Source organism: Corvus cornix, chromosome 3 (assembly GCF_000738735.6).
Source record: "Corvus cornix cornix isolate S_Up_H32 chromosome 3, ASM73873v5, whole genome shotgun sequence".
NCBI lineage: Eukaryota > Metazoa > Chordata > Aves > Passeriformes > Corvidae > Corvus > Corvus cornix.
The window spans coordinates 91699671-91724666 of NC_047056.1; the positions used below are offsets into that span (position 1 = coordinate 91699671).

At 36.9% G+C, this 24996-nt stretch overlaps 1 protein-coding gene across 4 annotated transcripts in view; it reads right to left on the bottom strand.

The window, feature by feature from the left end:
- The window catches only part of MCPH1 (microcephalin 1), a 53703-nt gene extending 31388 nt beyond the window's left edge, over positions 1–22315 (bottom strand). For 2 of the 4 annotated variants that reach the window (XM_039569169.1, XM_039569168.1), the window contains exons 1-9: positions 22241–22315; positions 20091–20182; positions 17640–17758; positions 12705–12789; positions 12006–12126; positions 11567–11704; positions 10518–10613; positions 8344–9348; positions 844–957 (exon numbers count right to left, since the gene is read on the bottom strand). In XM_039569169.1, the coding sequence (XP_039425103.1) occupies positions 844–957; positions 8344–9348; positions 10518–10613; positions 11567–11704; positions 12006–12126; positions 12705–12789; positions 17640–17758; positions 20091–20182; positions 22241–22259 (1789 nt within the window). In that variant the 5' untranslated portion in view covers positions 22260–22315. Of the gene's footprint in view, positions 1–261; positions 958–8343; positions 9349–10517; positions 10614–11566; positions 11705–12005; positions 12127–12704; positions 12790–15855; positions 15924–17639; positions 17759–20090; positions 20183–22240 lie in introns of those variants that run through there. The other 2 variants (XM_039569167.1, XM_039569170.1) reach the window with 2 other exon arrangements.
- Between the last annotated feature and the right edge of the window lie 2681 nt (positions 22316–24996).

Below are 24996 nucleotides of genomic sequence, written 5' to 3' on the forward strand. Positions count from 1 at the left end.
TTAATCCAGAGATCACTGGCCCATGGAGATTAATATCCTCTCTTCAGGATGTTTAAAATGTTGAACAACTTAGTAATTGCATCTGCACAAAACTATTACATAAAAAAGTATCAAAATCGGTGATCAGTCTCTTTGAAACTCCACCAGTACCTACCAATGAAACACCTAACGCATTTCATATAGTTAATGACAGCAGATATCATTTAGTGCTTTAGGACTTTCCATTCTCAAAAGAACTCAGCACTCATTTCAATTGACTTGCTACTTACTGATTAAAAGAACTAATATCTATTTTCCTGATCAGTTTTATATTTACTTAAAAGACTTTTACAAAGGAAAAACACTTAAAAAAAAGATTCAGTGCTGACTCAATCCTCTCTCCCTTTTTTACAGCCAAATTGAGCTCAAATACCAAATTGAGAAATTTACTTTTACCAGAACCTAAAAGAAAATCATGCATAAATCTTTATTCTGCAGAAACATCCACTGGTGATGATCCAGTATAAAACAAATAAAAAACCTGTTGCATTTAGTAACTCCTCCAAAAGGAACAGGCATCTTTTCAGGTAACTTCAGTGGCTTTTCAGCTTTTTTCAGTTTGAGCTGGCTTACCAACCTCCTTTATGGTGTCAGCTTGGCATGGACTCTGTCACCACAAGTTACCAGAAGCTGAGTTTTATGGTTATACACCAAGACCATCAGCATATTATATCAAGAAAAGATTCAGGAAAAGTTTTAAAATTGATACTGCAAAGAGAATTTATTTTAATTTTTGTACATACGAAGTCGGTCAATGATCCTCCACAAAAGAGTTTAACAAAGCAAATGTCCAGTCAAACTGACCTTTTGGAGTCTTCCAGCTTTTCTTAAGCCCCCCAGTGTGCTTACTCTTTTGTTTGTTAAAAACTTTGCAAGAGCCATCAGTAACATGACACTCTGAAACTTCATTTTCATCACCTAGAAACCAAATTTAGAAACTTAAAATGAAAAATGCAATCTTATGAAATGGAACTGCCACCAATTATTTTATCATATCACAGTGCTATGTACACTTAAGATACTCGTTAATAAGTTGTACCAGTTATTTTTTCACTGTATTTCAGTTAGGGTAAAGGAATGACACTCAAGCATCTGACTTCATCTTTCAGTATCTCTTCTTGGAAATAAATGAGTTGTAAAACTCCCAATTTCCTATATTTTGAAAACCATGTATTAACTACAAGTGGAGAATCTGCTAAACTGCTTTCTATTTATTACAAAACATGCAATTTCTCTGCATAGAGATATCTGCATATGAAGCATCAGTGGCTAGATTTTCTTATTAAAAATCAATGCTTTTGGTACACACTTTGTTTATCTAAAATGACCTGAAGGTCTGAAACTTGTTCTCAAATGCTTTGCAAGCAAATCTAGCAAACTGTTAGCAGGCAAGGATTCTGTGCACATGCAGGCATATCAGACCTATTATATATCAAAAGGCACCATCCATAAGAACGCACTCTGTCAAAAAGCACTATTTTTCGTTACGTATTTTATGAATTAACACATTTAATTCTTCAATACTGTCAGGATGACTTTTATAAGAACTAAATAATAAACTTCAGAATCATTTGAGAAATTAGCTTGCCTAAGATGAAATAATTTGATGTATCTTTTAAACAATTAAGCTTTAATTATTCAAAATTTAAGGAAAGAATTTTTCCCAAATGTCGTTCAATAAAGTCTACTTTAGAGCATTTGTTAATTTTTCATTTCAAAGAAATGGATGAGATCAGTTAAAGAAAGTTTAATTAGTGATTAAAGTGGCCTAAATTTAGCTCCTGCTAACTAAGTTGCTTTGATTACTTTTGGAACATCCTGAAGAGTACTATCTTTATTTAGTATGCATATATAACTACGAATAATTTTTTCTCTGTCAGCTACTTAAACTCTTAATCCTTGATTTAACATAACATCAAATTACAATCCGTTACTGATAACTCATCTTAAAATTATAATCTTTAAACTAGTCAAAAATTTATTCCAGCAATCTTTGTGTAATAAATGTAAACCTGATTTTCAGGTACAATTGTTGATTTAAATTCAATATTCGAATGACACATAGTGTCATGTAATAAAGAGATAATAACTACGCTAATTTTATTTAGTATTGCACTGAGACCCATTGTTTTTAATCACTGAGGAAGACTGATGGCAAGTAGAAGAGGAGAAAACACACAATAAAGAAAAAAAGAATGACCTCTTTTTCCATGAAAAACAGAACTTTTAAAGATGTATTTTGAACCTTAAAAAAAGCCTAACAACGTGACTGCATAGGATGTAAGGAGATCGTGTACTCCACTGCTTTACCCAAAGTAGTCTCTGTTAATTTCCATTAGGTTATTTCAGGTTTGTTTTTTTCTTTTTTTTTTTGAGGGGTAGCTTGGGTTGGGGGCCAGCAGTGAAAAGTGCTATAATATTCCTTTTACTATTCTTGGCCTGAATGCTCATGCTCCACAGCACTTGGGCTTAAAGTCTTAAGACCTGTATTCTTGGACTTCTTTCCAGTTAGGGTTCACTTCTGTGGGTTCTTCATATTTACAGGAAAGCAGGAAGACCGGATAATGTCCCTTATCTCTGATTACCAGTTCAGGGATCTTAGGCACTACATTAATAAGGACTATTCTTTGCTATTCCTGTCTATCAGGACTTCTCAAGCACTTTCCAAGTTTTCCATCCTATAGGTCTCAAGCTTCACTATTTTCTGTCTTTTCCTGATTACTTCTTTTTGAAGCAGTCACTCAGGCACAAATAATGAGTTTTCATCTTTAGTAGCTTTTCCTAGAGAACTTTAAAGTTGATGGAACTTTTTGAAGCAATTGCATCCAGCATTAGTTATCCCTAAACTAAGTTCAAACATGCAGGTAACTCCTGACACTGTGGTCCAGGAGATCCCCTAAATGTTTTTCCAAAACACTGCTCAATGATTGGCACCAAAATCAACAACTGAGCCCTCTGAAGCATTATCACAAATTAGAGTGATTTTACTTTGCAATTTAAATTTCTACTCATTCATGATCATTTTAACACTAATGAGAAGTTTTGAACCAGAATATTATCTTCAAAATTCTATTTGATATTTCCATTGATTTAAAAAGCAACGATTAGGCAAAATGAGCTAGTTCTGCTCGATCAAATAAACCACATCTATCTAATAAAATTTTTTTCTATAGTATCAGTTCTCTACTTTAAAAATATTGTTATGAAGTGTCACTTAAATTAAGTTATATTGTATCTACTATTTTGTACTTATCCATAGAGGTATTTACCCCAACTATGAAGAAATTAAGTCCAAATTTGTCATCATTAATAATCCTTCAGGTACATATGCACAGCATATTTAATAATTTTTGTTATTATTACTATAGATATTACTGAAGCATGGGCAAACACCAAGTTTTTATTATACAGAACTTAATTTCTTCAAGTCTGCTGAAAACCCCCAGGTCCTCAGAGAGAGCCTGTTAATCATTTATAAAAGTTTTATGTAGTTTGTTATATGCTCTAGGACAAGTATCATCAGGCTTTGCAAATTTGACTACATCAAAATAATCCTCAACCTATTCCTGTATTCAAAAATACTTTTCCTTTTTTCTTTTAATAGTTACAATTCAACTTTTTGTGAAGATAAACAAAAGAGGGAATCAAGGAAAAAAGTTTTCCTCTTCATGCCTCACTTGTTTTTCACAAGGACATAATAAAATATCAAGAGTGATGCTTTAAGAGGCCTCCCAGAAACAGAGACTAGACAGGAGTAAGGGAATAAAAGTAGGTATTTATTTGAAAGGCTTTCAAAGGTACACCCTGGGGACTCTGAAGCTATTCTCAAAATGGACCCCAAGATGGACCCCAGCTCACGAGTTCTTCACCCTTTTATAGGTTTGGTTCATTTGCATAGCAGGGTTAATTCTCCAATTAAAACTCCAGTTTTCCCCTCACCTTGCCCCCCCCTTAGTGGCTCTCTGGTTTATACTTTTGGCCTAGGACAGTCTTGGTGTCCTTGGAAAGCAGGGCCAGAGAGGCTTTGTTATGTCTACCTAGCATGAGAGAGCAGAAATTAACAGGCTACAAGAAACTTCAGAGTCATGCACCAAGCAGTACAGAATTTGAAAAATATAAAAGTTAAAACCTAAGGCATCAAGAGGACATTAGACAATATTTTTAGTAAGCCTATCTTCTTCCAAAGCTGGAAAAAAAACAAAAGGCACATCAATCTAAGGAAGTTTTCACATGTGTGCTTTAAAGACATAAAAAGTATTTTTGCAGCATTAAGCCCCATAGCACCTAGAAACTCAGGTAAAACTCATTAATCTAAATTAAACACAATGATTTCTTGCACCAGAGTGATATTCCAGATTTCCCAGCTTAACACTGAACTACATTAATTACAGTAAAATGGTTCTTCATTTAAGTCTTTTTGCCAATTAAGATAATATTTGCCTTCCACATTACCATAAATATATAAAATTCACTCAGATAAGCCTTAAGTTTATTTTTAAGTCTGGAACTAATGCTAAGTCTGAGTTCAAATTTCTAAATTATTTTAGTATGATAAAAGCTTAAGAGAGTATACTCTTGCATTCCTTGTCCATTATTATTTATTGTTGTAGCTTTCAGATGAAGAGTCTCATGACCTGGAGTAAGAGGAAATTAAGTAGCAGTACTTATTTCAGCAGAACAACTGGGCAGTCTTGAATGTGCCCTACAAAGGAACCTGAAGCTTGCTACCACATAAGCGTTAGGCCTTGAAAATTTGGTTTCAGACAAGCCTGCATATTACACTTCTACTTTAAAATGAAATGTTCCAAGTAGTCTATGGAAAGAAAGCTTATCAAATCTTCTTGTCATTAAAGATACTGGGTGAAAGTGCCACTGACATAAAATCACAACAAAAAAATGGGCAAGAAAAATGTTTGATATTTAAAACATTTACAGATATAATATTTTATATAGCTATTTGATTACTCCTAACCATATATATGTATATGACAAACAAAGAGAATTCATTCATTTTTAAAAATATACTGGATTTACCGGTTTTCAAATAATGTACAATATACAGAAAAAACCCCACCAATTTACCCTTTATTTACTAATAGGGACAAGAAACAAATTACATTTAATTAAAAAAAGGAAATGCTTAATCCACAATTAATAAAAATCAATTATTCCATCATAGAGAATCACAGGAGTAAGTGCAATACAAGATTTTCATTTTCTTCCACAAACCTTGCATTATTAGGGAAAACACAACTTCGCTTACATTATTGATTCATTCAATTTTTAAGTGAGCTTATTCAAGCTGTCAGACCTGAGGTCCTACTTGACTACACAAAAGATGCACAAAGCTGAATATACCATATTTGGGAAAAGGGCCATCACTGATAAAACACAAATACTATTAAAATCACTACAAACACAAATTGGAACTAACAAAAAGGATTAAAAGTATAAACACTGGATAACTTATGTTTGCTGAATGTTATTCCTTTTTTTTTCTGTCCTCTAAAAACTATTATTTTAAAAAAGTTGTCCAGCATGAAAATAAAAGCATGACATCACACATGAACAGAGATCATAATTTAGTTGTTAGAATTTAAAAGTTATAATTAAATCTAAAATTAACTGGAATACCTAAGTTTAAACATAGCAAATAAGCCTGATGGAGTTCAAGAAGCATTTGGACAATGCTCTCAGGCAATGGTGTGATTCTTGGGGCTGTCCTGTACACGGCCAGGAGCTGGACTTCAGTGACACTTGTGGGTCCCTGCCTTCCAGCTCAGAATACTCTGTGATTTTTCTCCTTGTTTCCATGACTGTTTAATGAAAACCAGACTGTTCTTTGACATTAGGACCTACAGCATTTAAGGATCATCTTCTAGTACATTGACACATGGCAAAAAACCTCTTACAGTGGGTTCATCTATTTCACAGAATCATAGAATGGTTTGGGTTAGAAGGAACCTTAGAGATCATCTAGTTCCAACTCTAGTGCAATAGACAAGGACACCTTCCACCAGACAGGTTACTCAGAGCTCCATCCAAACTCACCTTGAACACTTCCAAGGATGAAGCATTCACAACTTCTCTGGGCTACCTGTTCCAGTGCCTCAGCACACTGAAGAGTAAAGAATTTCTTCCTAATATCTAACCTAAATCTATTCTTTTTCATTTCAAGACTGTTCCCCCTTGGCCCATCACTACATACCCCCAAGAAAAGTCCCTCTACAGCTTTCTTGTAAGCCCCCTTTAGGCACTGGAAAGCTCCTCTTAGGTTTCCTCAGAGCCTTCTCTTCTCCAGCCTGAACATCCCCAACTTTCTCAGTCTGTCTTCATACGAGAGGTGCTCCAGTCCTGTGATCATCTTTGTGGCCTGCTCTGGGCTTGTTCCAAGAGGTCAACTTCTTTCTTGTTCTGGGGGCTCCAGAGCTGGAGGTCTCAAACCTGGATTTCTCCTACAGCAGGCAGTTTCTTCATTCCCCCAGTCCCTGCTTTCACCTGCTGCAACACAGGTGGTGTGGCTGAAGCACTTGCTGGTGAAGACTGGGGAAAAAACCATGCTGAGTTTGTCAGCCTTCTCTACAACCTGGGTAACTAGTTCTGTCACTCCTGAGAGGACCCATTATTTTCCCTAGTATTTCGTTTGTTGCTGATGCACCTAAAGCTTTTTTTGTTTACCCTTCATATCCTTGGGTGGATTTCCTTCTGATAGTGCTTTAGCCTTCCTAATCAGATCCATGGCTGTTCGATTTCTCTGTCTTCCTCCCCGGCTACCTTTCCCTGCTTCTGCTCTCTGAAAGCTACCTGTTTGTTTAAGATTGTCCAGGAGCTCCATGTTCATCCACGCAGGCCTGCTGGCATTTTTCCATGATTCCCTCTTTGTAGAGATGCGTTGTTCTCCAGTCTGGAGGAGACAATCCTTGAATATACCTTGGGTACCTATTTCCATGGTACTCTAGCAAGAAAATCACTGGTGAGGCCTAAGTCTGCCCTCTTGAAGTCCAGGGTAGTAAGCTTACTGTATGCCCTCCTCCCTGCTCCAAGGATCTTGAACTCCAACATTTCATGGTCACTGCAGCCAAGGCTGTCCTTGAGCTTCACATTCCTCACCAGCACCTTCTTGCTGGTGAGAACAAGATCCAACATAGACACCTCAACTTTATGGCTCATCTACCCTTTGGAGCAGAAAGTTGTCATTTATGGGTGTACATTTTTACCTGTGTAACATATGCCTGCATCCACTGGTTTTTTAACTGTGTTAGAAATGATGCATTCCAGATATTAAAATACAGGTGTAGAGAACTCAAAATAGCAGCTCACAGTTCAGTAACTTATTACTCACACATATAGGCACAGTCATGGTTCAACATTTCCACTGGATTTCATAAGTCTGATAACAAGTTTGTCGAGCCCTTTAAGTTAATTAGTTTTATATAATCAATTGACACACTTCTACAGAATTTTCTAGGGAAAATAAATTACTAAAATATACAATTATAATTACAAAAGTTATGTAAAGCTTGACAAAGCTCAAAACATCAAAATTTGAAAATGATTACCCCAATGCAAGTTAGGAGCATCATCCAGTGAAGTTCCTGAGATTCAGTATTTTAGTATACATTTACATAAAAATATCTTATACTAAACCAACTTGAAAATGCTTAAATATAAAAAATAGTCTTAAAATTATTATTAAAAATTAAGGTCAGTTCCATATAAAAAAGTCATGGGTCAACAAGACACTTACACTGCAACTCTTGCAGGTCTTATTTCATCTTCATCACTGCACAAGTTAGAAACTGCTAACTCAAATGTTTTTTTCCACCAGAGATTTTATGATCCTAACTGCAATTCTGGTAACAATTTTTACTTGTGAATTGAAAATAGTTTGAACAAGGGAACCTATGATGAGGAGTTACTAATAAACAATTTACAAGAGCACCGTAACATGTAAAACAGAAAGACCTTGGTTTCTTAAACAGATTTTGAACTGCTACAGAAAGTTAGGAGATTAGGAGAAAAGAAGGCTCAACATTACTTTTGTTGTGCACAGAGAGCAGTTTCCTTATCTCTTACGACTTTGTGTTTGTAAGGTATGGGAAAACAAATAGGTGTTCTTTTGAATTCTATGGACTCATTTATTTTACTCAATAATAAAGTCAGTACCACAGTATTTTCTTCTTTTGGTGTATTTCTGAAATATTTTTCCTTTTGGAATGGCAGTTCATTTTGCAATTTCATTGCATTAGTATATCTAATGCAGTATGATATCTTTTGATTTTCCAGCTCTATGTAGTAACTTACCAGTAGTATGAGCACAGTAATTCACATTGTTGTAGAATTTTTCATGAGCATGCTGTGGCAGCCTATTCACATCATCAGAATCTAGAGCTTCTTCAGTGTCATCTTTTTCACCACCTGATATATTTAATGGTATGCTTCCAGGACGTTTAGCTGGTTTGATTTTTTTCTTTAGTGGAAAATCATTCACTGAAATAGACTTCTTCCTACTTTTCTTGCCAGTATTACGTAGCTCACAGAAACTCGCATCATGTAGGTCCATGCTTGTAAAAGAGTATTTACAACAAACTTCAGAAGGATTCTGTGATTCCTTTGGTACTTGTATTCGTACTTCATTTTCATTTGAATTAGATGATGAAAAGAAGTCTTCATAAGAAGCCTCTTCAGCGCAGTAAGACTTGCTATACATAGTAACTGCTTGCAAGAACCCCTTAGAGCATGATGTACCCAGTTCTGAGGTAGCCAGCTTCAAACCTGGTAATGTTTGTAGTTTCTTCCTCTTCTTGTCTTCAAGAATATAATCATTTCTGTCAACAGGGAAGCTTTTATCCAGTGAACATGCATCTAAGTCTTCACTATTCATAGCTGAATTAGAGAAACTGTCAATCAAAGCAGGAGCAGTATTTAACTGGACTATTTTTTTGGAAGGACTAATATGACCAAAGCCCTCAAGAAGAGAACTTTCATTTGCAATTGAAGTAGTCTTGCACGTCTCATTCTTCTGATTTTTCTTTGGAAACTTTAAATGTTTCTTTCCTAAAGACAATCTGTCATCCAAAGTGTGCTGTATAATCTGTTTCTTTGTTAAACTTCTGGCATGTCGTTTTGGTGTTAAGCTCTTCTGCTCATTGCCATGCGACGGAGAATTCACTGATGCGCTCATGGATATATGAATATCAGTCCAAGTATGACAGGCATGTTTTGCTACCTCTGTCCTCTGTCTCTTTGATTTCTCAGTTCTGCAAAGATAATCACAACTTGAGTTCAAGCAGTCTTCCATTTGTTCTTCTGCAAAACAAAAAAAGTGGCAATATAAATGTATTAAACCAAACAAAAAGTGTAGCAATTTCTTAGTGAAATATATATGGAATTCCTGAACTGAAGAAACAAAGATTTAGTCACTTCTCTGGATATTATATGGCAAGTCAACAAAAACTAAACAGAAAATGGATGAGAAACAAAGCAAATTCTATAAGAACCTGCAACAGTTTTAGCTATTGTATCCTGTCAGAGACTGAAATATTACAGTCTATGACTTAAACATTTTCTTGAAGGACTTTTAAAACTGTATTACAAAAGCTGCAGAGAAACTGCTCTAGTGGCCCTCATTACAAATTCTAAAGACTCCCTTCTACTTATTCTTCTATTGAGATTTAGGCCAGCATCTGACTTGCGCTTTTTGTCCCTGTGACTGACAGATGACACGAGGTTTGAAGCACACACCAATCGCCTACATAATCAATACTATTAAGATTAATGAGCTGTTCACTGATGCAGCTCAACAGACTTCACAATAATCTTCTCTCCTATGCCCTGCTAATACACCAAAACACAGGAACAAACCCCTAACTTTACAAGAATAACTTTATGAGGTTCTTACCTTGCTAACAAATTATTTTAATCCATCTGAAACCATAAAACATTTAAAAAGCCAATTTATTTTTACTCTTGTTTTTCTTCAAACCCGACTACTTAAGCTGAAAAACACATTAGGCTAACTTTCAAATTTGAGTTTTTCAATTGAAAATTTGGAAGACATTTCAGTTCTTTGTGGTCTTACCCTCATTCAGATCTCTTTTTAGCTTCTCACATCACACTATTTGATGTGCACTCTGTGTTATATATATGATCACTGGTAAGAGCAGAGAAGATTGAGACCATGTCAGGACAAGAAGTTATTAACAGGGAATGGTATGAGTAAAGAGGATGCAGTGAGGCAGGCAATACAGCAGTAAGGCAGAATATTTATCCAGTGGTATTCCTCTTGCTCCATTTTTCTCGAGTTCTTAGTACAACATACTTTCTTTAGTTAAGAAAAACTAAGATAATTCAGCTTTAAATATAAAAGAGAAAATAGCTACAGTTCCCATTTCAGTATACTGTACTTTCCAAAATAAGATATAAAGGCCATGAATTATTTGTAATTTCTGTAATATATATCAAGTTGTGTTAGTTACCTGGTAGCAGCACATCTTCTGAATTAGTTAAGACACAAGTAGAAAGTGGGCAGTCTCCTGGTAAGCTACTTGGAAGTGTTTGAGTCATTTGTGAACCTAGGAATACAAAAAAACAATGAGATATTTGCAAGCATTTTTTCTAGGTAACTCAGCAGCACATTTTTCTGAAAGGAAAGAATGATGTCAAACCATTTAGAAATTATTACTGATATTTTTAAGGCCTGCTGAGGCATTTCACTAAATAATCTGTGAAAACTTGCAACTGGCAGCCAAGTCTTGATATAGCAAAAATGCTTTTAAAATTTTTAAAGGTTTACCTTAAAATTCAAACAGAAAATAAATACAAGCCTCACTAAAATAAACTGAGATTTAATTTTTCATCCATGTATTACTGTTTCATTACTTTCACAACTGCTTTTGAAATTAGAAATTGACAGTCTAGCTGACATGTGCATCTTAAAACTTCGAGTACTACAGTTTCCTCCCCCCACCAAAAGATGTTCCACATTCAACACTTTTTATAGTAACTGGCAAAACCTAATAACTTAGACCCTAATATTTTCTCAGTAAGGTAATGCAAACACCAAAAAAATATCTGAAAACTACAATCTGGATTTAGTTTATCAGAATATGCATTTAAAAATCAACTAGATTTATTTAATTAGGTTAATCAAATTTATTTCTTTTTTAAGTCCCATTCTTCAGCACCTGGACAGATACCTCATCAGTTTTGGGCTACTTTTTAAACTGTTGATGTGGGAGTAATAAAATTTATACTTTAACAGGAAACAAGATTTAGTGTCTCGCTGTAAAGTTTAATCAAGAGGTGATAATATCAATTTACACAGCTAGAAAGTCTAGCTTAAACATTAGTCCTCTTGAGCAGACTAGTGATAAAAAAATTATTTTGCAACCACTGTGCTCCAGACATGAAATTAAGATATTAAAAAATTCTAAAGGTGAGAGCACAACAAGCACACAAAAAAGTCAGCGATAAAACCAGCAGCCATTTGTGCATCTTCATAAGTAAGTAAAATTTAACTTCTTACCAGTAGAAGGATTCTCTCTTTTTTCCCTCATATCCTTTATTCTTCTTTCCATTGCATTGCATTGATCTTTTATCTTATTAACAGGGCTGTATATAAGTGAACCGTTGTCTTCAAACAATAAAACTGGTACATCTGTTTCTACACAAAGAAATTGTATTTATGTATTAATATTTAAATACTGTAACAGCTTCAGATGAAGTCTCTTTTCTTTTTTCAAAAAAACTTGCCAAAAATAAAGAGTTTTCTTAGATCTAAGATCATTACAGATGCCTTAACACAACAGAATTTCAAAGAACTCTGTAAAAATTACATCAACTTCATTTCTCATGGCAAGATGCAAGACTCAAAAAAACCCCCAGCCAACAAACACCAAAACCCCATCAAGTGCTTTAAAGAAATAACTTCACATATTTGAATCTTAGTAAAAAATAGTTCTTACCAGCATTAACTGCTGTTTTTTGTAGAGCCAATTCTTTAGCTATTTGGCTCAGTCTTCTCTGAAGCTTTCTATTATTTTCTGGAGTTTTTTCAACATAGTCTTTTGGCTGCATACATTTGTGCTACAAGACAGGCAAAACTATTAATTATATGTATAAAACTGTCAAAATAACTACACCTCCTATTTTGCCTATCACTTTGTCACAGTATTTATTATTGATATTTATCCCGCTTATCACCTCCTTGAGAGTCACAGGTAATTATAGAAGTTAACATTTTGCAAAATAAGCTTTAATATTAAATAAGAAAGAACCTAACAAATCTTTTTTTTGGCTTGCGGCAAAGTTAAAGATTTAAAGGTAGTTTTTTAAATACTAGTATTTGTTGCAACTCTGTGAAACATAAGCCACATAGTAGTCATGTTTTTCTGATTAGTCATCATTATATAATTTGAATTTAAATCTTCATTTTTTAAATCACCAATACAGAAACGTGATTTTTAGTATACTTTCTTCAGATAAGATGTCACATGAGTACAGCAATAGACTGTCTTTAAACTCTTACTCAGATGGATAGGTAGGGTTTACAGAATGTTCTGAAAATAAACAGTTCAAATGCCTGAGGTCAAAAAGTCAAGTTCAAACTTTAAAGTTTATTATTCTAGGCCCATTAAAAAAAAAAAAAAAAATCAGATACTTACTTTTTTGATTGGTAGTAGAAATCCTTTATTAGTGTCTACTGCAGGAAATAGGGATTCATCAACATGGACTCCAGTTTCTTGACACCTGCACAACAAATTAAAGAAGGTTTGGTGGAGGTTTTTTCTCTTGGTTTTGTTTGGTTTTAAGAATGAGACCTTTATTGCAAGAAGAGTTCTTTAAGCCCTCCGATAACGAAACACCAGCTCTTCTTAAGTGTGTAACTTTTAAGGTAAGTACCATAATATTACCCTCACTCTCTGCTTCTGTTTATTACACGCCAAATATGTGATACAATTTTTTGTGCCAATGATGCCCTCCAAATTGCAGTTCTGAAACAGCAAGATTCCCACTCATGTTATTTTCCACACCTTTCCAAGTTGTTGGACTGTGCTCCCAGCAGCCGCTCGTGTGGCTCTGGTGACACCTAGCGATGGAACTGCTACACAGTGTGAGCCTGCACTGTAGTTACAGCCTCATCCTTACTTGCGTTTGAATGGATGAGAAGGACAAACCACTGCAAGTATTTGTCAAACTCACTGAATTTAGAGTTCTCAGGAGCATCAAAGACAGAGATTCAGCAGCTGGACTTCAGTGACAGTTATTAAATTCTGGACAATAATCAGCACAGATGTAGACTACATGAAAAGTTACATTAATTCAGAGATTTTATTGATTCAGAGAATCTAAAGTGATGAAAAATTTACCATTAAATCTAAGAATTCTTTACTTCGCAGAAAAATTTGAATGTAAATGATTTATATAACTTATTTGTGGGATGAGTTACCTTACTAAGAAAACACAGGTAGAGCTTCACAATTATGCGTTTGATGTGGAAGTATTAAGTGTTCATAATTTGGACATTGTTGCAATTTCATCTTATATCAGGTTCTTTTTGTTCTGGGTTTTGATTTTTATTTTAGGATGCTCACTGAAGTGTTTGTGTTGAAGAAGCAGTAAAAAACTTTTTCTCAGTGATTGTAAAGCTGTCACTCATTTTGCACTAAATTTTAAATTTATTTGCATGACAGCAAGTCCACGACTTTTGTTTGCTATTTTTAAAGTTAGACGTGTATCAACAATTTAAAAAGAAAATTAAAATAACTTTACTCTGCAGTTACGAATTTTTTTGATTTTCAATTTTCATCTTAAAGAGTTGTCTTCTCAAATTACTTCCTAAACTGTAGAACTGCATACACAGTTTAGGCTCAAATAGATGCTTGTACTATAGAGCAGAAGCTTCCAATAAAAGTTTGAGGCAGATCATTGGAGAGAGCACTAGAAATCCAGTAAGAATTCAACAAGGCAATGATCACTAAATACTGCACAAACCATTCAAACGTTTCAGGCTTTTATGGAGAAATCTAAGTATTACAGCACTTTTCAGCTCATAGGGCATATTCCTCTGAGAGGCTCAAGCACTGCTCAGGGGAAGGCAACACTAGGGTCTAAGTCTAACAGGTTGGAAGTAGGGGTCCACTAGCTGTTAAATGCGAGAGTATTTTCCACAAAGCGGAAGAACCAGAAAATGCTGGAATAATTGTATATATTATTTCCTTCCTTGTCTGGTATTTTCAAACATCAAAAAGTAGCATCCAGATTAAATATCATATACCGCAGCATCCTGCAATATCCTCCAATATCAAGATTCCCAAGAGCATGTAAGAACATAAAAACACAGCCAAACATTCTCAGTTTACTGTGTTCCACAGATTTCTGGTTGTCAGATGGTCAGATGCAATACTATATTTGGGTTTTGATAAAATGAACTGTTTAATTGCTTCAGCAATTTTTTAAACCCATGAAAATCTTTGCTCACTATGATTCTGCAACAAGGAGTTCTATAGCCTAACCCTGTGTTATTAAAACCCCATCATTTACTGTTTTCTCTGAATCTGTCTCCATGTGTATTGATGTAACACTTTCCAATTCTTCTGCGGGAAAGGAAAATATACATTCATTTCCCATTCAGCCTCTCTACACAAACCTTTGTCATCACAGTAGACTGCCTCCTCCGCTCCTACTTCTTTTCCAGACTGTCTCTTCAATCACATCTTGTAAGAAAACTATTTTAGAACTTCAGTCAAGCTCATTGCCATCCTCTGGCAACATTCCCAATATAGCCACAATAAAATGCCGTCGTTCCACTATACGAAGCTTCATGTTCTATTTAATTTGACTTTTGACTACTGATGAGGTGACAATGCTATGAAAATGTCTACTCTAAGTCCCAAAGTGTGACGACCATCTTTCTGATATGCTTAAGAGGACTGCTTTAAACAGTCTCCTTGACATCAGCAAGAATTTTATTCCCTTCAGTCTTAGCTTCTTAACAGTACTTCTTCCATTTTAAGTAGACTCCTTTTAAAATTTAAGCATTCATAGAATTTCTTGGGTTTGGTGTTCCAGTAGGAACACCTATTTTATACTGTAGACATACTTACGAGAAGGTCCTCTGACATAGTTTGAACAACAATCCACAAACCAATTAAGACCAAGCAATAATTAACATACTTGGTTTTGCACTGCACTCTACAGGAGTCACCAACCCCCAGTCTGCACCAGAAAGTTGACACATACTATTACATTTGCTGAGATAACATTTCACAGCATTTCTGACCTTTTTGAGAATGTTCCGCTTGCTACTGAATGAAGCAGCTGGTTAATCAAGCCATCTTTTTTAGCAATAATAAAACTCATAGGAACCCTGCATGATTTGCTTACACAGTTATCAGGTTCAAACTAAGTTTCCATTCACACAGGACCACAATTTTACTGGTACATATTATTCAGTCCTTCCTATTTATATTGTTCCAGGGTTCAATAGACTGTCTTCTGCCTACCAGTCTAGTATATCCATGTTTGAGACATGGATATACTAGACATGTAATTTAGTCAGGCATTGTGGTTCTCTCATCTTATTACAAAAACCAAAAATTTGCATGTATACTAGCACAGATTCATTTAACTTTGTACTGCCTGTGCCTCATTTGAATAACCCCATGACCAGTAAGAATATTCATTACTATCACTTATATAAGCATCTACTGCTCCTAACCTATACTTTGTCCAAGGACATGATATTTTCATGAATTCTGCTTACAGTATACACCAATCTAAGCTGTATGTTCATCTGTACCTTTTGGCATTTACCTTAAACTGAAGGGCAGAAGAAAAAATTACAGAGAAGTTCAATCATAATTCACAGCTTGGGTCCTCCTCTGCAATAAAATACATCTATTTCAGATGATTCCCCCAGTTCCAACAAACTTCATCTTCTAAGCCACGCACCAAGACCTTGCTTTGGTCAGAAAGTGATGATAGGAACACTTGAAAAATACCAGGAAGATGCTAGCCTTCTGTTTCCTACCAAACAGCCTAAGTTTTCCCTCTAGATGCTTTCTCTTGTCTTTTCCTTTGTTGCTGTTATCCAGCAAAATTTAAAGTTTCTTGAGGCTTTTACAACTGGATTTCAAAGCTCCATGCTGTCCCCTAGAGTATCACACATTCAGTTGTTTCTATGCTTCAGCTTTCTACAGTGTTCATCCACTCAATGCCTTACAGCCATGCAGAGGAGATTCTTGTGGTGGCATTGCTATTACAGAAAGAGTGTTTCTGTATGACATATCCTAGACTCTCCCCTGTAAAACACTCTCATTCTTCCATTGCTGATTCTATTCACCTGGACTTTCATGAGATCCTTTTTACTACAGCACATCCAAGTCCTCAAATAGTTTATAGTTCATGCGACTAAGATTTCAAATTCTGTATTTATACACTTCGCCACCTGAAGAGCATATTTAATTTTACAACTGTATTGAAATCCTCATCATTGTCACACATTCAAACAGCACCAGGTCCCAGAAAGATACATTCACATAAATAAAATTTTGCATTGCCCTCATTTTAGGGAACTAAAGGTATTTCTTGCTTGGTGTTAAAGCTGGCTGGGCTGTGTGGCTGAAGCTTCTCTATTTGACATACTTAAAAAAAAAAAAGAAAAACCCTTCTTCTGCAGATCTGCATGAATTTCTTTTTTGGCTAACAGACTTGCATCACAAGTTTTCGAGTTGTACTGGCCTACATTTAAGTGCCTGTAGACCCCAGATTTGCCCTCCCTCCTTGTGCCCACACTTTTTAAAAAAAAACAAGCCCAAAATGTTTGCACTTAGACCACTCCATGCATATTACAATTGGTATAGGTAAGGCCCTCTTTACTTGATTTATATTCTAATTTCCATCATCTCATTGATTTATCGATTGGAGTGTTTAACACATGCATATTCATAAACTGTGTTTTACACTTCATTTGAAATTTTAGTTAGGCCTCACAAGCACTTTGTAAACTCAGAGACGCAGCTATGGAGTAGCAAATTCTAAAGGACTGGTTGCACAGATTAAATTTTTCTTTAATTTTTTAAAAAATAAATTTAACTTTTTCCATATGGTAGTAGAGAATCTTCATGTGGTTCTGTCCTGAACTTGCCAAATACCTTAAAAACCAGCATATATAAGGATCTTTTTCTGTCTTGCTAGGATATATTCTGTTTACAGGATTTAAGTATAGAAACAATACAATGCCCTTGGTGAAATGTGCTTTTTCTTATGAAAATGGAAGAATTCTATTCAACATAAGTATGGCCTTCATTGCCTATGCATACCATCAGAGAGTACAGGAGCAGAACACTGTTAACAAATATACTATGAAATTAGTTGAACACATTCATTTTTTAAGAGTTAACGTTTTACCTTTTTATGTGAGTCACATGGTTTATAATAGGAATAATGTCAAAGGAAAGTTGTAATTTACTCATATATTTATCACTATTTCAAGTACATTAATAAAATGGTTTCCGTATTTAAGTTTTTCAATAAACCAATACTAGAATCTATTATCTCTGAAATAGGCCATATTCATTATAACCACGAGTACTCACTTTTCCACCCAGAGTACAGAAACTATTTTTACACCCATCTTCTGTGCCTTTTTCCATGTAGTCAAACGTCCATCTTTGAAGACTACATGGGTCACATGCTTGTTCAAAGTTTTTGAAACCTGCAGAAATACACAGAGAGCTCATATTTAAGTCTGATAATTGGAAAATGCTAATGAAACCAGCTAGTGTAGTCCATTTTTAGTGTATAAACCATTAGCATAAAAATTTATTTTAAACATTATGTCAAGGACTCTTTTGATCTTTCCCAAATTCACACAAAGACTCAAGCAACAAAAACTCCAGTCTCATTAGTCAAGCTGATGCAGGCTAAAGACATGGAGTAGCCTTTTGTTTTCAAACTGCCCGAGGTTACTGTTTTCAACTTCCTACTCTATGTGTATTACTAATTTTGCAACATGTTTATTTATGTAGTGCAACATAATTTCTCATGCATCAGCCAGTATAGAAAGCAGATGCCACTATCCAAAGAAATAACAAAATATCTTTTAGACAGTAAAGAACTCAGGCTTAAAGAGTACAGATAACCTCACTTTTTAAACTAATTTTTGTCAATAAAAATCACTTTTTGTTTTGAGGGAAGGCTGAAGATACTACAAACAAAAATTAAATGGGAATGCTTTGAAAAATGAGAAATACAGAAAATTAAAGTAGCACAGATGATCAAACTTTCAGTTATCAGCCTCCATAGGCAAGTGATGTTTTCAGTTCTAAGTACTCCATTCTTCACAAACAAGGTTTCCTTTGTGGAGACTAAGGACCCTACACAGAACTGCTTGATCAGTTGAGATTTTTGACCTGGCGAGATCTAAAGAACTCACTTTTTGCTGCGGCATCTCCCCCAGCAAATGGAAATGGCTCCGCAGCTTTCTGTTGCACCCTCAGTTGCATCATTATACTTGGCTTACAGCATGCTGGGTCTGTGCTTAGCTTTAAGAAAACTATTTGTCTTTTCTAAACATTGCTGGTGGCAAGCTGATTATGACTTCTTAGAAGATAAAAACCCCGTGATATTTAAGTATCTAGGTATACAATGATCCATTAATCTCTTATACAATAAATTATGACTCCAGCTGCAATTGCTTGCTTACTTTTACCAGTATCTGCCTCACAGTCCATGTCCTAAGGATGATTGATGCAGCTTTGCCTCCAAATTATGGAGAAGCACCACCCTACACCTCCTTCTCTCCTTTCCCACCTCTTCTCCTTACGCTGCGCATCTTCTGCTGCTCAGCTGAACTTACTTTGAGATGTCTGAATCAACAATCTAGTGAAAAACTAATTTAGAATTTAATTTCCTGACATAGCGAACCAAGGCAGCTTACTATCATGTGCTCAGCCAAGAACAGGGAAGTGTCTGGAATAGGGAAGGGGCATGACCATCCCTATTCAGTCATAGGGATCTGCTAAACAGGCTCATTTGTATCACCTGCCTGCACCATATTTGGTTATTTTGATCATTTTGAAGAATTTTGAAGCCTTATGCTTCTGCCATATTTTCTGTGAGAAAAAAATCTAGCATCATCAGAATAGAATTACACAGGTCTGATAGTACAGCATAGAAATATTTCTTGTTCTTTTCACTCAAGTGATTTATTGAGAGTCATGTTTGCTTCAATAATAAAACCAGTTATCCTACTGTTCTGGTCACACTCACTCAGCTAACTTCATACAGAAAGAGGATTTGGGGAGGGAGATCAGCATGATTTCCTAAATTACTGTAAGAGACATCTAAACATGCCCATTTAAAGAGCTCTGGGAGTCCACACAAGTAATTTTTAGAGCATGATGTGGGTTGTAAAAATCTCCCTTAACCAGTGATAATGTGCAAGAAGGGAAGATGCCAGTTTGACTTTGGTCTCTGGTTGAAATGTTACAGCTGGCAATTAAACATGTTTTGCACCTACAAGTCAACTATATCTGGTATGGAAAAAATCATTGAGACATATACTGAAACTCTTAGATGTATTTTTACTAGCACTTTCTGGAATTGATCCAAATATGTGGGCGAGTGAATGGAAGAATAAAACATCATGGTACTTGAGTTAGAAAATATTGTACTAATAACAGAACAGCTGCTTACAAGTGGATGAAAACAGAACAATATAATACATACTTGTAAACCACAGGTTTTCAACACTTAGATTTGCTTTGCCCACAGTATGTGGCAAACCCAATACTTCCCAAGAAATGCATGCTATCACATTAATATGCAAAGAGGTCTGTAGATGTAGAAAGGCTCAAGATGCATTTCCCATCCGTCAGTAGCAAGAATTTTACAGTATGTTGGTCTATTCTAAGGTCTCTGATTTTCTCCCTTCCTGCCCTTTAAAAACTCATATTAAATAGAAATATACGTGACAAGCAGAACAAGCACGCTAATTTATAATTAAGATCTTTCCTATTCTATTTATTTCAAAATAGTCTCCTTACTTTTGCTCCCATATCAAGAAGTTGCTGTTCGAAGGTTTTTGAGTAATTTTCTGTTCTGCTAGATGACCAAACTTCCACAAATGCAGAAATACCTGGATCAGAAGAGAGAACACAACAACTTATGAAGCACACACCATGGTAAAACTGGTCCAACTGCCTTTTCAATAGAAGTTTCTTTTATACAGATCACATTCAGTTGCAAATACAGCTTTTAGTAAACTGAGTGTCAGATTTTAGCAGCAGAATTTTTTTAGTGTATTTATGTCCCCTAAATTAGTTGTAATGGAAATAACTTAGAAGTCTGACTTTTCACTTCATCTGTTTAAAACACACTACCAGCTTAACAAGCAATACGTTATCTTTACCTGACTGCTCAGCCTTACCATTATTTAATCACTGTTAATCTTTAATTAAAAATTTGAAAACTAGTTGATATAACACAACTTACAGAACAAAATAGAATCACCACAATAGAATTATTCCTTGCCCAAACTCCCAGAAAATTTTGCAGAAATATCATGTAACAGTTTCCAATTGGCTTCAACTGTCACTTTATTTGTATTGAAACACCCAAAATTAAGTTCATACAACAGCAGCTAATAAAATTTAATGTCTGTTGCCTTATGCAACTTTAGGTATTCAGATTTAATTAGCTTGCTTTATTAAGCAGACTAATAAACTCTTCAAGGGATCAAATCAGCCTTGGTTGAGAATATCTTCAACCAACCAACCAAAGACAGAAGTACTGACAAGGAGGGATAAGCAAATAAAACTCATAACAATCCCTTCATTGATTTTACATAGGACAGGCACTAAAGTGACCTACAGTTCCACTGGCCATGCCACTTTCCCATTTTGAATGACAAATCAGGAAAATTCCAAAAACTGGAGAAATGGCAGTTCAGCAAAAACAACTTCATGCAAACTGCAGACCAGGCAACTCTCAGAACTCATGAATAAAACTGAGAGTTTCAATTTAAAAGGGTCATCCTTAGCAAATATTGCTTAATTATCTTAGCTACTAAGATAATTAAACATGTTCTTCTGATTAATTATTATGCAGTCTCATCTGTCTTCTTTATAAATGAAAACCAGAATAATGCTCCAATAATAGAAGTATCTTTTACAAAGATTAAAATATTTTTACAATTACTAGAAACATTTTTGTCATACAAGAGAAATATGAAACATAAACCACTGCTTCACACAAAGCACTGGGAAAAATCTTATTATCAGTACTTCAGATATAAATGGGAATTTAAGACAAGTCTGCTCCAATGTGCTTTTAACTGTATTCCTTCTACTACTAGACTGGGGCAGATTCTGCCAGAGTTGCTTTTTCCCTTGATTGTTCAATTGTGAAAAACATTTCACTTGCATTTGAAAAGATAGTATCTTCCTCTTACATCAAATATTTTAGAACTTTCACAGCTAAAATTCTCCTAGGAAAACAGATCGGAACATTTCAGTAAAGGTCTAACTAGGAACTTAAAGGGATGCTACTTCAAAGCTCCATGCACATGCAGTAGGATCAAAGGTGTATTTTACAATAATTAGACTATTTTAGCTAATCAAATATATTCCAGCAAAACACAGGAGTTTTTGTACAGTTGATGGAAAGAAAAATGTGGAAGTGCTGGGCGCTTTTTTGAACTAGAAGAGCTCTGAGTAGAGATGGGTTCTTGTAAACGCCAGCCTTAGAAGGTCTCAGAGAAGGCGGTGATCGCAGAGGAAAATGGCCATGAGAGGGCAACTTGGGGAGGCAGAAATTTTGAGATGCAGAAGAAAGCCACGATCGACCGGGGTGGGAAGAGCAGAGGGGTCGCCAGGCAGTGCCCCACTGGGAGCCACCCTAAAGGGGCAGCCCGAGCGGAGGCAAGAGCCCGGCCCTGCCCGCCCCTGCGCCCGGGCACAGCCGCTTCCAGCCGGGGCCGACCAGGCCGCGCCGCCGGGATCGGGCGGGTTCGCGGCGAGTCAGAGCAGCCCGGGGGGGAGCCCTGACTACTCCGCGACCGCGGGCCGGGCCCCCCCAGCGGCCCGTCACCCGCCCTGCCGGGAAGCGCCAAGACAAGGGCCGCAAGGAGACAGGGGGCAGGGGCAGCGCGGAGCCCGCGCCGGGAGAAGCCACCGCACGGCGGCCAAGCCGGTACCTTTCAGGACGGGCTCCATTGGCGGCACAGCCCGGCAGCTTACAGCGCCCGCCACGGTTCAAACCCGCCTCCGCGCACGGCCCCGCTGCGCCTGCGCAGAAGGGGCGGGCGGCGGCCCGGCCGTGCCCGTACAGCTGCGGGGCGCGGAGCGGCTGTGCCGTCCCGTGGGCCTGGTCGGAAATGGGGCGTGCTCGGCCTGGCTCCGGCCCTGCCCGGCGCCGGTGGAGGCTTGGCACAGCCGAATGCTGCTGGATACAGTGTCACAGAGTTAATTAGGTTGGAAAAGACCTCTGAGATCATCGAGTCCAACCTATGACCCAACACCACCTGGTGAACTAGACCATGGCATTGAGTCTTTCCGTAAACATCTCCAGGGACAGTAACTCCACCACTTCCCTGGGCAGCCCATTCCAATATCTAATCACCCTTCCTATTAAAAAATTCTTCCTAATATTAAGCCTAAACTGCCCCTGGCACAGTTTAAGACTATGTCCTCACATCCTGTCACTAGTTCCTGGGACAAGAGACCAACCCTCGGGTGGCTATAACCTCCTTTCAGGCAGTTGTAGAGAGCAATAAGGTCCCTCCTGAGCCTCCTCCAGACTAAACACCCCCAGCTCCCTCAGGCGCTCCACACAGGACTTGTGGTCCAGACACTTCACCAGCTCTGCTCTCCTTCTATGGAGTCACTCCAGCACCTCAATGTCGTTTCTGAGTTGAGGGGCCCAGACCTGGACGCAGCACTCAAGGTGTGGCCTCACCAGTGCTCAGTACAGGGGGAGAATCACTGGTCCTGGTCCTGCTGGCCACACTACTGCTGACAGAGGCCAGGATGCCATGAAGGTTTGACAAAGCCAAATACCAAATGAATTTTCTGTGTCACCGGTCACCATAAGGAGTCCCAAAGAGGCAGTCCTGAAGAATTTTAGTTTGTAGGAAAGTGGATCAGAGAACTGCTGGTCTCTCAACTCTCTGGTGGCCCAAACTGCAGTGTCTGAAGTGAGAAAACAACAGAAAAAGCCAGCAAAATAGGGGTTAGCAAAGAGCACTGTGAGGCAGTATTTACCAAAGCATGTAAAACTGCTTGAGAGCAACCGTACTATTAACTGTGGTTAGGGAACCCTAACTGGCTTTTGTGCTTGAAGGGTGGAGTGTAGCAAACATGATACTAGAGGGAAGTTAGAGAAAAACTCATGACTTCCCCAGGGAAAAATGGTAAAATGTATAATAAAGTAAGGGAATTAGTGAGTGTAAGGAGATTTATCGTGAGAAAGAAGGAGCACATCAAGGAAAATGGTGCTGCACAGCTTTATTATGCAACTCATGGAGCTCAGGAGTTACTATATGGTTGTACAAATTGGTGCTGTTCTGAATTCTTTAATATGTAATGCTAATTTCCTCATCTGAAAAATAATGTAGCTGACATGGAAGAACAACAGAGATGCAAAACAAGGATACTAAATGATTTCCGTATGAGAAATTGCTATTCAGACAAGGACTTGTCAGCTTGGAAAAGAAATGGTGGAAGGGGGATGTACTTGAGGTCCTTAAAATCATGAGTATGTGCAGAAGGCGAACATGGAGCATTCCCAAAAAGAGCCAGTGAGCACCAAAAGAGACTACCAGATGGGGTCTTCTCAGAACGTGTATTTCCACATTGCACCTCATGAGGTTGTGGAAGTGTTCAGAGTGCTGGCAAACTACATGGTTTCTGAAGCAAATCCAGCAAATATTTGAAAACCATTTTAAGACTATCAAAAATGTACAAAACCACCTTTCCCTCAGTAAAGCCCTGAACTGTATATTGCTGGACTCTGAGAAGGTAAAGGGAATACTTTGGTTTTTTCTTTCCTCTCGTTTTTTTTTTCAGTAATTTTCCACTGGAGAGACAGTGCTGACCTAAAGAGGTTTTGGTGTGGTCCATTATGCCCATTCTTACTTTTGTGGAGAGACTCAGATCTTGACTCCTAGGAATCTACCAAGCAGATGGCTATACTAATGCTTTTTAAGATATGTTAGTCTAGTATGCAATATTTTGGCATTGATAATTTGTTTAATTTTGAGGGCATTGGTATGGCACTAGACCTGTGGCAAGTGTTGAGCATTAGTTCTTGGGTGCTTCCTCTGCTGAATGTGCGACAGACTTTCTTTCATTTATGTATTCACTCTGTGTATAAAGTAACCAGTCAATCTACATATATATGTTTGTTTGTATTTATGTATCCTTTGTACTTCTGTCAGTATGTTACACAGTTCTTTGCTAGCAGATAATAAAATATTTTTACCGAGGTTCTCAACTGTGCCTCAAGGAAAAGGGAGTCTTGTCTTAATGCAGTGTCTATGAACACTGATCTGAAGGCAATTCCAGAAGAGGAAGTGGGGGAAGATTTAAATGTACATGACAACCCTCGTAAAAAACCCACAGGCTGTGTTTGAGCCTTTAGCTGAAAGGTAGTAGCAGGTTTTATAGATGCTAAAGGCAAATATGCTGAAACGTGCAATTATACCTGTATGCTCTGATTCTACACTGAGAGACAATGAAGAGTAGTAATTGCAAGAAGATGTAATTCATTATCAGAGCAGACTAGGACTACTCATGAGAACACTGGGTTTGGGATGTCCACCTTTTTTATCATGGAAATGAATACACAGAATACTGAAACTGTCCCACAGTTGTACAGTTTTGTCTTAAATGGTTGGAGTTTTGACCTCAGACTTACTTTAGGGTTTGCAAGAACTTAATTCTCAGATGGTGA